Here is a 17,040-nt window from a genome sequence, read left to right on the forward strand (position 1 = left end):
TTATTTCCTGGCTTTTATTTTCCTGAGGCAATCTTTTTACTTTCTTTTCTGTTTTTTTTTTTTTTCCTTTTGCAGTCGGATATTTGGATTTTCATGTGACCCATTGTCTGTAGAAAGAGTCATTCTAGAATTTTTATTTAACCTTTCTCACTACTCTCTTCAGCTCAGTATTCCACCTGTCTTTGTAATGTTCTGTTCTGTTCTTCAAATAAGTTTGTGTTGTCTGGTTTGGAATTTCTTTTTGAGGTATGATCCTTTGATGCCACCTAGGGGGCACCTGTAAGATCGAGGTTGCCCCGTGCAGCTCTGAAAAGCCAGAGGTATTAGCTGCTTTTCCATCTGGTCTGAATGGTTTGGCTTTCCTTGCATTGCTGTTTTTGCTTTCATTTTCTAGTTCTAAGAACAGAGAATCCTTAACACAAGGTGAAATATTTGAAAATCTTGTGCTTCATTCACCTTTTAAAAATTTCACTTTTGCATAGTGAGAATGTAGTAACACTCACACGCTACTTACTATTCACTGCACAGCATTTGGAGGCCTTTAAGCATGTTTGCTTGTTTTCATTTCTCCAAAAATCTGTGAGCTAGGTGTGATGACCACTGCCATCATCATCCCCATTTTTAATAAATGAGGAAACAGAAGCATGGGATGTTGCATAACTTGCCTACTTAGGGCTGGAGGGAGAACCCCTGTTGTCTGACTCCAGAAACTACCTGCTTAGCCGTTTTCGTTTAGCTGGTTGCATCCCCTCTGTTTTCCCTGGTCTCCGGCAGCTTTGGATCTTTGTCTTTCCCTGAGAACCACTTCCCCTTTTATAGGTTCCGTTTAGCATGACGTCTTCTGTGGTGGTGCAGAATTTCAAAGGTTGTTTTTGAGGCTGGGCCGAATAGAACAGTAGGAAGAAGGGAAATTGAGAAGCTGTTTCGAAAGAAATGTTACCTGTTTTCTATTCTACTAGTTGGAAATAAGTGGGAAGGTTCACTCTAAATATGTTAGGAGACTTTGTAGGGTATCGATAATGGTATGCATGAGCCTACAAATGAAAAATCTATATAACCAACTTTATTTTTTAAAAAATTGAGCCTAGGAATCAGTGCTGTTGTATAATACATTGTGCAGATCTTGATTGGCATAATTCATTGTACTCAAAGAAAGAGTATTTATCATAAAGGTGTTAATATTTATGAAGATGATAATTTACAATAAAGGTGAATATCTGTAAAAGATTCTGTGCATCTAAGTCTCTACTAAAGTGTTGTTTTGAAAGCTCTAGAAACCAGGATATTGTCTAATAAGGGTCCTAGGTGGAACTGCATTTGTCTGAGCCTAATCTCTGTTTGGATTTTCAAACCACATATTAGGCCCACCTTATGGCCTGCTGAATCTCAGCAAGTCTTTGTCAGCAAACCCATTATGTGGAGTGATTATCTCCATCGATATGCCAGAAAAGTTATTAACTAAAGACGAAATGCTGGCCAACATCAAAATGAGTATGTTTACTTGCATATATGTTTGTGTCTGTGTGTCCACACAGGGATGTATAGACCACTTAAAAAAAAAAAGTACTAATTCTCTTAATAGAAGTATTTTTAATTTTCTCTTTTGATGTGTATGGGTAATAAAGGAAGCACATTGCCCTCCCTAAGCGACTCCAAATTTCATTAGCCAAGAAGCTTTTCTTTAAGTCATCATTTACTAAGTATCTATATGCTACATGCTTTATTAAGTAAGTAGCTCTGTGGCTAAATAGATATCACCACCCAGTTTTTCAGCTGAAGAAATAGAGGCTCAGACAGGGTCAGTGAATTGCCCAGAACAACATAGCTCACCAGAGCAAGAGTTGGTGTGAGCCCAGGTCTGTTGGATGCTGAAGCCCTGGTTGACCTCAGCAAGGCCATCCTGCCCCTTCTTGTCACTCATGTTAGTGAGAAAGTCACCTGTGGTCCTGCTGTTTATCTCTTGATCTTTTAAAATTCTGCTTGTATTCACTTCCCCAGAACTTTCTTGCGTCAGTGTCTTTGCTCACCTTTGGGGTTCTTGACTCTTGTGCCTCCCTGTCTTTTTCAGCTTTGGAGACATGCTGTCCTTCACCCTGACGGCCTTCGTTGAGCTGATGGACCATGGCATAGTGTCCTGGGATACATTTTCGGTGGCATTCATTAAGAAGGTAAGGCGGACTCTGCCTCTTTAGGCTTTCCTTGCTGTCTTCTTTCATAGCTATTTTTCTCTGCTGTGAGGATATTTCATAATTGTCTTTCATTTAGTTCTTTTATATATGAAAATGGGTATGATTTTTTATAATATTATGTATGTGGGTGTCAGGAAACCCAAATTCTATATAAAAACGATTGTAAGAGATTATAAGGGATTGCATGTACACAGCAATAGCTCAGGCCAAATCAGTGTGTCACACTGTTAATAACTGCACAAGTGTCTGTTGAATCCCTGTGTGTGACTCTGTTGGTTTCAAGTCCTAAACAGAGTTCCTACTATTGTCCTTCTTGAGCCTTTTATCCCCAGCCTGCTGTCCAGGGAAAAGGAAAGGGGCAAAGTATACCAATGATCTGCATACCTAGGTTTGAAGCAAGGATGTATGAAAAGGAGGGCTACCTGAATCCATGTGTCTTAAGCAGAATGAGTATGTTTACTTGTAATCATGGTGCAATGAATATCTCAGACATCACCCAGTTCTACCAATTCTTCCTTTTGGAGGAAGCAAATGAAGATGGACCTGGTGCAGGGAGAGGGTGCAGAAGAGCCCCACCCCACCATTCCTTGCAATTGAAGTATAGCACATTTGCAACTCTGTTTCCATTCTTCTGACTAAAAATAAACAGTCTTGATCTTGTTACTCTCAAATGTAGATTAAATCATGGACAATTATCATTTATTGATTTATTTTTTCCTTTCTTTGTATTTGCAAAATGGTTTATAAATTCATTGGCATATCTCCTCCCTACTGTTGTATTAGTAATAAAGAGATGTTTGGAATTCATAACTTTATTTCATAAGTATCAGTTACTAGAAAGAGAATTTCAGTGAATCTGTGCAAGCCAGAAAATCAGAGCAAAATCCGGTAAGAGTCACTTGAAGCTTTTAAGCCTTTTATTTTAAACTAATGGTAGACTTAAAGAAAAGTTGCAATAAATTGGACTTTGGGAGGCCAACACAGGTGGATCATTTGAGGTCAGGAGTTCAAGACCAGCCTGGCCAACACGGTGAAACCTCGTTTCTATGAAAACTACAAAAATTAGCCAGGCATGGTGGCACTGTAATCCCAGCTACTTGGGAGGCTGAGGTAGGAGAATCACTTGAGCCTGGGAGGCAGAGGTTGCAGTGAGCCAACATTGTACCACTGCACTCCAGTCTGGGTGACAGAGTGAGACCCTGTCTCAAAAAGAAAAAAAAAATTAGTACAGAATGTTCCTATAAGCCCTTCATCCAGCCTCCCCTAAAGTTAACATTTTGCATAATGACAGTACGGTTGTCAAAATTAATAAATAAGCTGTGTGCAATGCTGGCATTTGATTTCACCTGTTTTTCTATGAATGCCTTTCTCTGGTTAAGGATCTGATCCAAGATCCCACATTGAATTGGGTTGTCATGCCTCTTTAGTTTCCCCGAGTCTGTGACGGTCCCTCAGCTTTTTTGTTTGTCATTTGTGGCTTTGACATTTTTGAAAGGTACCAGTCAGTTATTTTGTAGAAAGTTCCTCAATTTGGGTTTGTCTGATATTTCCCTCATGGTTCAATTAAAGAGGGTTATGCATTTTTGGCAAGAATGCTACAGAAGTTATGGTGCATCCTTCTCAGTGCGTCCTTTCATGGGCACATGATGTCACTGTCCTCTGACTGGTGATGTTACCCTGGATTACATGGTTAGGTGACATCTGTTGGATCTCCCCACTGTAAATGTGCTGCTTTTTTTTTTGGAAATTAATCATTATCTTAGGGGAGATGCTGCCTTGAATCAAAGGGCATGGGATGGCCCTAATCTGTTGAATGAGGGGGGTAGGATCAGAGGGCCCACAGATGTCATGCCTACACTATGTTTTATGTTCATTTAAGACCAGAGCTGATGGAAACCCAGGGCCTTGTTGACACATCTCGAAATCAACTCTCTTTCGTTATGTAAATCCATAAAGCCAAAGGGGATGAGCAAAAGGAACCCTGTAGAAAATGCACAGAAAAGGAAGAGGCCCCTTGTTGCCTGTATTTGTCAGTGGTATGAATTGCTATAAAGGAAAGGAACTGTTAGAATTGCCATTAAGAGTAATGCAAAAGCCGCAATTACCTTTGCACTAACCTAATAGCTAAAGAAGCCAAAAAAATCCCGATGTGTTATGAAGTACCTTCCTGCCACCTTTGGTGGTGGCAGGGAACGTAAGCATTAGATTATGAGAGGAGAAAATAAATTGCACTATTTTGCCTCTCTAAGATCAGTTCTAGAGAAGCAGTTCCAAATCTGAAGATGTGGAAGTATCATTGATTTTTTAATAATTAACAAACATTTTAACATTTTGAATTTACAGCAGGCTTTCTTTTCTACCTCCAGAGTGCCTGGCTTGTCTGTTATGAGAGCCTCTTTTGCTATAGAATGTAACAACAATGTTGTACTGAATGTGAATTCCTTGAAATTATGTTGTGCTTTCACCAACATTAGCTCTTTTGATTCCACACAGCAATCCTTTCCAGAACAGAACAGATAGTCTTGTTATTTCTGGTTAGGAGGCAGGGATGCAGTGGCTTGCCGAGGTTGAATGAGGTCACATAGTGAGTGGGCGTCCTTGGTCACATGGTCAGAGCGCTTCTCCTCATCATCATGCACCTGTGCTTTCCAAGTGGTAGAAGGCATAGTTCCCGGAGCCTCGCTTAACCAGCCTGTCTCTTACATATTCCTCCATGACCTTACTGCTAGAGTTAAGTGATTTCTTCTGCTGTCTATTCCCCTGGGATCTCCTGAATGCCCCTGTTCCAGCACTTGTCACATTTCGGTGCATTTTTTGTTCGTTTGACAGTCTTTCCCAATAGAGTATTACCTCGGGAAGGCAGAAACACGGCTTTCTTCATGACTTTATCCTCGGGGCCTGGCACAGAGTAAGATCTTAATACATTTCTGTGAAATGAATGAATAAAATTTGCTTGGAAGCATTAAAAATACCCACAGAATTTGAAGAAGAGAAGGGAAAAAAGTGGTACCATATTTAAATATATTTTAAGTAAAATTTCGGTTATGAGTGGAAAGGAATTAGAAAACTGTGTTTCTTGTGAGCAGTGGCCAGAGAGAATGACAGTCATTTAGTTTTCTCACAACTTAAGAAAATATTTTTCATTCATTGAAATTAATTCAAAAATCATATTAAATGTAAGAAAGTAAAGACTGACAGTCTCGGTGGTTTCAATAAAAAAGTAAGTATTTTTAAAAAGCAACACATTTAATCTATTTCGTGTCCTCATTCCCAGTCATATTTTCTTTGCATTGCTACTTAGAGATGTGTTACATGAATCTGAAAAATAGTCATCAAAAAATTACTTACTTTTCTGTAAGGTTAACTTTTTTATTCATTAGCTGGACCAAATTCAGCACTTTGACAACCCACGAATTGTATGTAGGCAACTGTCTTTTAAATGGAGCTTTATCTCAACAAAAATCGACTAGGAAATGGGCTGACAAAAGATGCCTATCTCTGTGGTCTAGAGTTGGCTTCCTATTAATGCCAAATTCATACCACTTTGGAGAAATATTTTTTTTCCCTGCCAGCTTCTGTCTCCTTCTCTATTACTTTATCTGTTTTGTTATATGTGAATCTAGATTCTGGTTTACAAATTTTGGCTGCAATAAATAGCATCATTTCATAAACAACTCTGAAACTTGGAATTCCTTGATACCAATATATAATGTTGTTGCTTTTTAAAGACTCGGCTACTTAGGGACAAAGTAAGAAAACACGGAGTAGAAAGAAAAGAAAAAAAAACTTTATATGTTATGAGTTGGTTTTTCCCTAGCCAATTATAATATCAGTGCCTTCTTTTGGAAGGAAGGTTTCACATAAATGCTCCAGAAAACCTTAGCTGTGCAGGAGAACCTGGCTCACCCCACAAATGTTTTCAGCACCTGGACAAACATCCCACCATATTGGTTTAAAGACCTGGTAATTTTTGCCTCTTAAAAATTTGAGAGATTTACAGGCCTCTACTTAGATAATTTTAAATACAGGAGTGGAGCTTCATGTTCCCCATGGTTGTTTTTTTTTGTTTTGCTTTTGAGACAGAGTCTCGCTCTGTCACCCAGGCTGGAGTGCAGTGACGCGATCTCGGCTCACTGCAACCTCTACCTCCTGGGTTCACGCCATTCTCCTGCCTCAGCCTCCCGAGTAGCTGGGACTACAGGCGCCCGCCACCACGCTTGGCTATTTTTTTGTATTTTTAGTAGAAACGGGGTTTCACCATGTTAGCCAGGATGGTCTCGATCCTCTGACTTCGTGATCTACCCGCCTCAGCCTCCCAAAGTGCTGGGATTACAGGCGTGAGCCACTGTGTCGGCCTTCTATGGTTCTTTTAGTTTTTGATAACAGGAGAATTTTAAGATCTCATTCTAAGTGATTCTAAGAAGTATTTATTGGATTGTTGATTCATGCACTGTAATACCCCTTAGCTTCTTAAAAGTTACATAAATATTTCTCTTTTATTTAGCTAAGGTTTTCAAATGAATGAGCAGTACAAGGAGCTAGTGTATATAAAATTACTGCTGACTCCTCTTACTTACTACTTCCTTATGATACGGGCCTACTTTTGAGAAGCTGGACTGTGGCTGGCTTGGGTTGGCTCACTTGTGTCACCCAGAAGTGCAGTGATGGAGTTGGGATAAATTGAAAGGCAGAGGGAATCATTATTACTCTTCTGTGGGATAAAGGAAATGAAAATTTAAATAGACATGAATAACCTCTAGCTATACGAAGATCTGTAGTTTTCAAACTGGACATACAGACATTTGTCCATTAACTGATTTATACATTCAGTTATAAGGAGTTGGTCTCAAGTTCCCTGGAGGACGATAGTTATTACTTTCACTTGGATCAGCTCTGATGCCTTGGTTATTAATACTCATTCAGTTAAAATATTAGGTCATTTGAATACCTAGCTAAAACCAGTGACAAATAAGACAAAAGAAAGAAGTTAAGTTTCAGAAAACTATTAGCATGTACTTCAGACTTGTACATAGGACTCCAATGCATTGAGTGCTCCAGGTGTGTTACACAAAATGCTCATTACGTAACATGCTTTAGGACTGCTGAAATGGTTAGGTTCTTTATGTCAAGGAAGAAATGAATTACTAGAAAAATGAATTTTAAAGAATACTTTCATGAAAGTAAGGGATTCATTTCTTAGGAGAAAAATATGTAGAAATAACTAATGGAAATGGAATATGTATGTGGGATATAAATATGCCTAAATTAAAGCAAAGACAGCAGATTATTTTTGCCACCATTGAGCAAGCCCACTGGGAGCAGGGAAGAGTTAATGATTCGTAGAGAACTTTAAAACCCATTATGAGAAGGTGTACTTCCTATCAGAAAACACTTGAGAGTAGGCTGGGTGCCATGGCTCACACCTGTAATCCCAGCACTTTGGGAGGCCGAGGCAGGTGGATCACTTGAGGTCAGGAGTTCGAGATCAGCCTGGCCAATCTGGTGAAACGCCGTCTCTACTAAAAATACAAAAATTAACTTGGTGTGGTGGTGCACACCTGTAATCCCAGCTACTCAAGAGGCTGAGGTGGGAGAATTGCTTGAACTGGAGAGGTGGAGGTTGCAGTGAACTGAGATCACACCACTGCACTCCAGCCTAGGCAACAGAGCAAGATTCTATCTCAAAAAAAAAAAAAATGAGTAAATAAATAAAAAGAAGAAAACACGGAGAGTTCTGATTGAATATTTCAAGAAAGGAAATACTGTAAAAAGGATATTTATGGAAGTAGGGGAATAATTCAGGGGGTAAATTTCCATTTGATGGAAAACTTGAACATAAAAGAACATGCAGAAGACTGTGTTTTAGTAACCCAGCAATGAGTTAGACCACTGGGCCAGTGTTATGTATATACTATGTATCAAAACGGAGACATGTCAGATGTATCCCAGAGATGTAAAATAGGGAGCTGGAAATATGAATCACTAATGATTATGGATTCTTAGAAAAGAGTGATAATTGGGAAGAGAGGAGTACGAAGACAATGAGGTTGATATTCCCTCCATTTAATTTTTTGCTTTTTTGAAATATCCAAATGGTGGCATCCTTTTGGATGCCAAGAATAGGCCCTCAGTGTACTTCATGGTAAATGCCTTTTTATCTGTCCATAGAAGACTGTAAGGTCCTTGAAATTTGTTTGTTCTTTTCATCTTTGTATTTCCAGCTCTGTGGGACAGGGCAAGCCTATTGTATAGCACACAAGCAATGCATGTTACTGAAATGGATCAATTATTGATGAGTAAATATTGGCTGAATGAAAAGAGTGCATGAAGATGGAGGTGGAGGGTGCTTGACAATATCAGCAACAGCTTCTCAGGCAGAAGCCTCCATGCAGCCTTAAGGCACATCCAAATTTAATAAATAGAGACAAGCAGGGGAGCCAGGAATGAGGAGAAAATTAGTTGCAAGAAAATCTGAAGTATTGTCAATGAATTTCTTTATGAGTTCTTCAGTTTCCTAATACCAGTGCCAAGAATTATGCCGAGAGCATGAAAAATGGTTTGGTGGGGTAAGGGAGGAGTCAGAGAATTTATTCTCTGTTTAGAAGATGTCTAAATTAAGCATTAAACCCTAAACACAGTGTAATAGTAATTGGATTTTTGTCAGAGAAAGATGGCCCTAGGGAAAGAAGGGTGGCCTTAGTATGGTAGATTTGGTGGATTGGAGCAGACTGTGAGGAGTAAGTCAAGGCTTGCCAAGGATAGTAAACATGTTGGAGAAGTTTATTAGCCATGAAAAGAGCTGAAGCAGTCTTTTGAGAACCTTAAAATTTCCATACTCTTCCTGAAGTTTGTATTTTAAAATAATAGCTTTTCAGAATGTAAAATCATAATGTCACCGCACTTCTTCACATTATTCATTTCCCACCTCTGAGATCCAGATGTAGCTGGGGTAGGCAGAGTGTTGCGATCTGCATATCCCACCCCTCCTTTCACCTGGACATCAGCGGACTAGGGACAATTCCGATGGTACCTGGGAATTGCCATGGTGCACTGTGCATTTATCATGTGCAAGGATGGAGAGGAGATGAGGCGAGTGGTCTCTGGGGCAGCAGAAAGGGAGAAATTAGTGTTGACGGGGAAACAGCAAGTGTTTACTTCTTGTGGAACCAAGTTATTTAGCTTTTAAGAAAGCAGTCATTATACTGATATAATAATGGCTTTTTATTGTGAGTTGTCAACAGACAGTAATAACTTTTAATGAGGCCTCTAAAATAAGACCTTTATGGTACCCATGTGTTTGGATTACTGTGATCCATTATTCTAACCTCTGTTTTTTATTTTCCTCTTACAATGTGATTTATTATGTTTGGGGATTTAGTGATTAATTCCTTAGAGAATCTAATTTGGAGCTTAAACTAGTATTTTAACTTTTAGTACTGCTCATTTAAATGATTTCCTGTTTGCTAAATTTAGGAGAGATGAAAAGAACTTATTTTAACCATCAGAAATTGGAAGAAAGGGGTAACGAGTTTTTCATTTAAGAGAGTGGCCAGTGACTGAGAAGTTGCCAGTTGAATTGTGTTGACAAGTGAGATTTGTGCGAGTCCCCTAAGAATGCAACAAGAACATAATAAGCATATAAAAGCCATGGATTGTGTGGATGAGGGAGGAGCCTGGGAATGCAAGAGGAATGGCAATTATCATATGTTGAAATTACCGTCCCAGAGAAACACAGGCATCCTTACAATATTTGTGTTGAAATTGTCTGCCCCCAAAAGATGAAACTCAGGAGAATAGTCCTGGGAAATACAGAAAGAATAATCTTTGGAAGTATGTCTTTTTGAAAAAATTTGCTTATCAGTGAATTATAGAGATGTGATAAATCATGCTTTGTGATGATATCATGAATCATCCCTGGATTGATGGGTTTCTTGCTATTTGCTGTAATTCCAGGTCATCCTCAGTGCCTGGTGTTTCTTAAATGAGTTCCCGATTTGCTTCATTTGTTCCCTTCTCCACGTCTCTGCTCTACTTACCACGAGCAGTCAATTGTGTCCCACTTGGATTTTCAGATAGCAAGTTTTGTGAACAAGTCAGCCATAGACATCTCGATCCTGCAGCGGTCCTTGGCCATTTTGGAGTCGATGGTGCTCAATAGCCATGACCTCTACCAGAAAGTGGCACAGGAGATCACCATCGGCCAGCTCATTCCACACCTGCAAGGGTAAGCATGCTGAGATGCTCTGGGGAGGAGAAATGCTTCAGGAAGATGGCCACGGTGATGCACTGGGAAACATTTTGTGTTTTTATCGTTTGGTTAAATGTATAGAAAAAAATCTCAATATAACCAAACCATGTGTCCCACTGGAATGGCATGGTTACTTTCCCTTGGCCCCTGTCCCTCACTGAACTCCAGACTGGTTCTTGGCACTGCCTGTCCCCACACCTGGCCCTTGGTAAGCTCTCAATTTTAATGCATATTGGTAGATATTGGCAGAGTTTTACTTTTAAGAAGGTAAAACAGGATGATTTGTTCTCTTAAGTTCTCTTTCCTAAACCATCTAAGCTAATGTTTTCTGTGATATAATGAGTATTTTCATAGTTAATTAGAAATGTAATGTTATGCCTTTTTGCTAGGAATTTTTAAAGGCAGGCTTCTTTCTTAGTTATGCTCAAGGTGATTCTAGTGAGTTGCTTCTTTTGTATTTTATAATAAAATAAAGGTTTTTTTTTTTTTTCTAGTGGCTTGAGCTATAAAATGGAAGTAAGATAGCTGCCTCTGCAGCCTGCAGTCTTTGAGGCATTTTTCCCCTTCTTTCCTCCCTTAGGTAACTAGGAAGGTTGTCTCTGATGATACCAATCTGAGGAGGACTCTATTGTACAGTGCTACTTTAGAAATTAAAGTATTTTGGGTTGCAGTGATAATAAACATTGTGAGCTCGCTCACACAGGAAAGGAGGTTATTGGAACAATACTGGGGTACCTTGTAGAATCCAGAAATGACATAAGTAGCTAAGCCTTGAGGAGGAGAGAAACCATAGCTTCCCTGGAGTCCTCAGCAGATGGCCTTTTCTCTAGAATTGTGATTGGCACTACAATGACCCAACTCCCACTAACTCTTGTCCCTGGTCCAGTAGGTCGCAGTTCTCAAGAGGAAACCCGATTGGCCCATTTGGGTTGGTGGTGCAGGGTGGGAATGGTTCTCTGAAATGTTAACTGTTGTGTTTATAATATAAACTACCAAAGTAGATTATATTAGATATTTTTTTCATTTGGAGGTGGGAAGATGATCAGCATTTAAAATTTAAGTCACAGAAGCTGAGGATTGTGGTGGCCTCAGTGATTGTGACCTCAGAATCATAATTCTTCAAAATGATGAGAATGTAGGTAGCTTCTCTAGAAATAAGACCAGTTTCACATTTCCTTTGAGTGTGAACTGCATTAATTTATATACTGTGTCTTTTCTGGGAATCTCAAAGGCACACATCTTCATCCCAAAGCACATTACCAAAGTGAAGAGTTTATTATTCTCCAAGTACTGTGCTAAGGATTTTATATGCATAATCTCATTTTATCTTCACAGCAATCCCATGAAGTAAGTGTGTCTAACCCCACGTTGTAGATGAGGTAACTGTGCCTTGGGGGATACCCATGAACTTGTCCAAGGTCTCAGCCAGCCTGTGATGAACTGGGCTTTGCACCCTATCCTGGCCTGGTTATAAGCTCCACTTCTGTCTCGCTGGCCTGATAAGTTATTCCTAAATGTAGCTCATAAGTCACTCTTTGTTTATGCCTTGAGTCCTCCTTATTTACTGTTTACCACATGCCTTACATTAGAGCTTTGTTTCATTTATTATTTCTGGTTGCTTTCCAGTGAAAATGAGATTTATAAACAAACACCCGTTCTTTTTGTTATTTAAATGTTTATATTTGGAAATAGAATTTTAGAATATGTAATAGAGCCACCCAATTAGCCCAAGAATGTAGAGACATCTGAAACTACTCCCTGATATATTTCTTGTATCAGACAGAAAATTACACATATGTACACACACATATACATACATACATACATACATACATACAAACAACTATTACTAGTAGTACATCAATTACAACATCCCCTAGGTTTATGCTTTCAATCTGAATAAGAGAGAAGGCTGCCTGTATTTCTGGGCATTCTGCACTGACCAGTGTACTGTGAGCTGGTAATACTAGTTGTATATTTACCGCCTTGTGATGTTTGAAATGCATTCTCAGTGCTAAATGCATTTGCTAGGCCCTACCTTTGTCTCTCACTTGTTTTTGGGAGAGGAGGCTGATTTTGAGGCTTTTCAGGGTTTGACCCAGGGCTAGTCTCTTCTAACTTTGTGTTCTGATTTTCTGAATTGTTCTGTATCTTTACAGGTCAGATCAAGAAATCCAAACCTATACTATTGCAGTGATTAATGCACTTTTCCTGAAGGCTCCTGATGACAGGAGGCAGGTAAGTTGCATTTGTTTAGTCTAACGGCTATGTCAGGGCTAAGAACTTTGTGTGCGGAGAACGCCCTCTCCTTCCATCCGGGGACTCGTTGGGCCACTCTGCTGTCCTGGCCGCATATGGACTCTCCACAGCAGCTATGTTCTGCTGCACAGCTGGCCCGCTGGGGTCCTTCCCAAATCCAGGGGCAAGTGGGTAGAGACGGTAAACCCTTGACTGATGAGGGATGCTAGGAGTGTTCCAGCAATAGAGCCTTTTCATGAAATAGAATGCAACCTGGAAGACCAGATGTACAAAGGTGAAAACGTTGCTGCTGGGTGGAAGCGGAGTTAGGAGTCCCCGCGACCTTCTGTCGTTTCATGGGATGCTCACTAGGGTGAGGGAAGTGCAGTCCTCGTTTTCTGGATCAGGAAAGGGAGACCCTGAGAGGCGCCACGTTTTTCCCAGGGAGGGAGGCGATGGAAGGTGAGAGGACAGGAGGGATAATATGCAGATGGCTGCTCCTGGTGGAGATAACTGCATTCACATGTCAGAGGGGCTCCTTGCTTGGTGAGATTACTTATTTCTGTGTGTGGATGTGGCAGGGAAAATGGAGCCATCTCTTTCCTCTGTATAAAAAAAAAACCAGGTGCAGTGGCTCACACCTGTAGTCCCGGCCCTTTGGAAAGCCAAGGTAGGCAGATATTTGAGGTCAGGAAGCTGAGACTAGCTTTGTCAATATGGTAAAACCCCATCTCTACTAAATATACAAAAGTTAGCCGGCCTGTTTTACAGCCATGATAGTACACACTGGTAATCCCAGCTACTCGGTAGGCTGAGGCAGGAGAATCACTTGAACCCGGGAGGCAGAGGTTGCAGTGAGCTGACATCACACTACTGCACTCCAGCTTGGGCAACAGAGCGAGACTATCTTTTTAAAAAAAAAAAAGAGGAAGGAACCCCTTAATGTACATAGATGGAACCTCTCCTTTGATGGTGTCCTTTGTCTGTAGATCCTTTATTTCTTCACGAAGGAAAGGAGTATTACAGAGGGGACGTGAAAAAGTGGAATTTTGCCTTGTCTTAGAATGTAGCTCACACCTCAAAATCCATTCATGTTTTTTCAATCAATGTGTCCTGTAATATGTTACCCTGGTCACAGTTTCCTTCCTTAAAAAAAATAGGTGGAAATATGAGCTCTTTTCACCCACTTAGAAACTATGCTGAGGGTCTTGATGGCAGTTGCCAGTGAGTTCATTTAGAAGAAATTAGAAAGCAAACCTGCTACTGAATGCCATGACAAGAATTTTTGGATTTTATTTTACTTTTTCATTGCCAAGGATTTTTAACCTCAGTGACTAAACATGACGGCTTCTGGTTTGTTTTCCATTTAGAATTTCTTACTCATTCCCGGGGGGCTGTGTCTGCACAAGGAGTGGTGTCGATTAATAGTTTCCCGGACGTTTGATTTGGTGTTCGCTGGAACTAGGTGGAGGTGCCTGCCCTCCACAAGCCTGTGGTGGGGGCGCTCTTACCCTGGCTGGATTTTTAGGAGGGGCTTTGCAGATCTGAGGTGAAGTCATGGATAGGGCTGCCTCTGTGATATTTTAGTCTAAATACTGAACTCATAACTCCCAAGCAGCCCGGAAGTTGTCTGGAAGCTCTCACTGTGTATATCCACAAACTTGACGTGGGCATTGGAGGAACTGGGTCCTTCTGCTGGCCAGACCAGGGACTTCTGGCCCAGCCACATGGTAGCTGAGTGTAGCGTGTGGGGTCAGGAAGGCTGCATTCTGATCTCAACTCTTGGAAGTTTCCTTTCCTTTCTCCATCTGTGAAAGAAGAAGATGGATTAGAGGAGATGAAAGTTCATGCCCACTCAAAAGGCCGCTTCACTTGGATCTCTGAATCTAGACATGAATAAAATGCATACGGCATCTTATTTTATACCAAGCACTACTGTTCACTTGTTAAATTGGACTCTCATGACCATGGACAAATAGGGAATTTCAGGACATTGCCGATAATGGTAATATAATGGAATGTCGACATAAGATTGGGTTTGGATTTTGTGAACCAAGTCTTTCTTTGAAAACTATGCAACATAAGACTGACAGGAAACAGTTTAGCTATATATTATTCTAATAAACTACCGCAAAGAGTAATAAACCACCTCAAAGTGTAGTCTAATAACCTTAAACCATTTAAGAAAAGATTCCAACTAAGAAAGACTGTATATAATTCAGCAGAAATTTATGAAGTATTATATGACTCAATCAAGCTCTAAAAATAGCTACAACGTATTTAATTGACTTGCCCATGGAAAGGTGATGTGGACTTCATAGACTATAAACTCTTGAAATTAAGAGTGTTATTAATCAAAGTAAAGGGAGTATCATGATTTTTAAATTTAAAAAAAAAATCAGTAAGTAGCGAGATAGCTCTAAAAAGGGATTTCAGGTTCATAATGAAGAAAAATTTGTTGGATATTATTTTCTGAAGGTCAGTAGAGGCCTGTGAAGCAGAAGACTGAGCTAACTGGTAATATCACGTAGGTTGCTGTGGATTTATATTAACAGCTGAGCGTGTACACCTTAGTCTGGGCTCTATGTTCTAAGTTTCAACTGGTCTGAATTTGACGTTGGCATTGCTGGCATATGTTCTGAAAAATTAAAAGTTCTGAATTTTTGGCAAATAGAAAAATTGACCAAAGTCAGCCATCAATGATAATATTATTGAGAGTCTGGCATGTGCCAGGCAGTGCTCAGTATTTTATATTACATTATTTCATTTTATTCTCATATTCAGAGAAAGCCACATTATTTCTGTTTTATAAGTAAGGAAATTGAGACTCAAAGGGAGTAAAGAACTTGACCAGGTTACTGAGCGGGTAAGAATCAGAGTTTGAGTCCCAACCTTATCCCTGCTTTTACCTGCAAAGCATCCCATCCAACACCTGTCAAAGAGATGTCACTCACAGAATTCCCCTGTGTTTGCCAAGTAAACAGCTCCCCGAAGCCTGGATAACACCAAGCCCATTTTCTCACTCCAATTAGATAGAAAGGTAATCTAAACATGTATTTACTGGATTTGCAGGAGCACTATTTTTTGTTTTTGTTGGTTTTGTTTTGTTTTACCTGTTTAAAGCCTTAGAACCATTGCTTTTTTTGGGGTGCCTGATTCTACTTCACTCAAATACTTTTTTAAAATTTCATCTTCTTTTTTTGACTTGGGCCAGACACATTCATAGGACTCCATTATCTGGCTTTTCTTGGAATTTGGAATGCTTTTAAACACTTATACCCTATTTCTGCTGTTACTGAAAAAAATGCCCCCATGGTCAGAAGGACCTGTGCTATTTTTTCCTTTGCATCCGTGAAGTAGGCCTTACTGAGAGACGCCTGTGCTGGGACCTAGGGCAAAGCTTCTTCCTCTGGAGAAGGGTTCCAGAGGGTCTAGGGTTCCCCCAGGGGTGGAGGCCTTCCTTTCCCATGCCTCTGGGATGTAGGAGATTCTCTGTTTCCTGGCACAAATGGAGGGAAGGGCTGTGCTAGTTTTGTCGGGGAGGGGGTTGCTGTTAGGTGGCCAAATGCATCCTTTTGTTTACAACTTGCACCATTATTCAGTTCACTATTTCAATGGCAAATACGTTGCTGAGATCCCTTCCAAATTTCTCTACAAATATTTATATACTTTGGATAAGCACTATTTAAAAAACTTGTTAGTTAAAAGATTTGGTAGAAAAATCAGAAAATACTAACTCAAAAGGAAGAAGTTTGAAAGATTCTTGTAATTATATTCCCAGAGGCAAAACCACTGCAATTATTTACAACTCTTGTGACTTTCATGGTGTTACTTCCCTGTTTGTTCTGTGCAAAAATTCTCCTAATACATCATTTTTTTTTCCCACCAAATGTGAGCATACTACATGCAGTGTAGTTTTTCTAAACTGCCTTTGAAACTAAACAATATTTTGTGGACATCTTTCCATGTCAGTATATCTGGATTCATATTTGTATCTATATACTTTTACATAATTTTAATGCTATAAAATATTCCCCATGGATTCTCACATTTACTCCAACAATTCCTTACTATTAGACTAAGAAATGGAGGTATGAATATTTCTATTTTCTCTTTGACCAAGCTGCTGTTCCTTAGGAGGATAGTGTAAAATATTTATTTGTTATTTTATCAAGCATTTATTGTCTTCTAGGTGTTAGACATTGTTCTTTGGGCTTGGAATACAAAAAAGAAAAAGTTTCTGCTCATGAGGGACCCACAGCTTATGTAGACAATAAACATTGTAAACAGATAATTACAATGATTTCTTTAGTAGAAATTGGACATGCATTGTCCCTTCTAACTTTAAATTTTATAAACTGATAG

The 17,040-nt window shown here is 39.7% G+C and overlaps 1 protein-coding gene across 31 annotated transcripts in view; it reads left to right on the forward strand.

The window, feature by feature from the left end:
• Window positions 1-17,040, forward strand: part of ELMO1 (engulfment and cell motility 1) — a 582,820-nt gene that overhangs the window by 206,588 nt on the left and 359,192 nt on the right. For all 31 annotated transcript variants that reach the window (XM_074035218.1, XM_045387647.2, XM_005549784.4 and 28 more), the window contains 3 exons: window positions 2,069-2,168; window positions 10,262-10,413; window positions 12,597-12,675. In XM_074035218.1, the coding sequence (XP_073891319.1) occupies window positions 2,069-2,168; window positions 10,262-10,413; window positions 12,597-12,675 (331 nt within the window). The remainder of the gene's footprint in view (window positions 1-2,068; window positions 2,169-10,261; window positions 10,414-12,596; window positions 12,676-17,040) is intronic.

This window comes from Macaca fascicularis, chromosome 3 (assembly GCF_037993035.2).
Source record: "Macaca fascicularis isolate 582-1 chromosome 3, T2T-MFA8v1.1".
In the NCBI taxonomy this organism is placed as follows: Eukaryota; Metazoa; Chordata; class Mammalia; order Primates; family Cercopithecidae; genus Macaca; species Macaca fascicularis.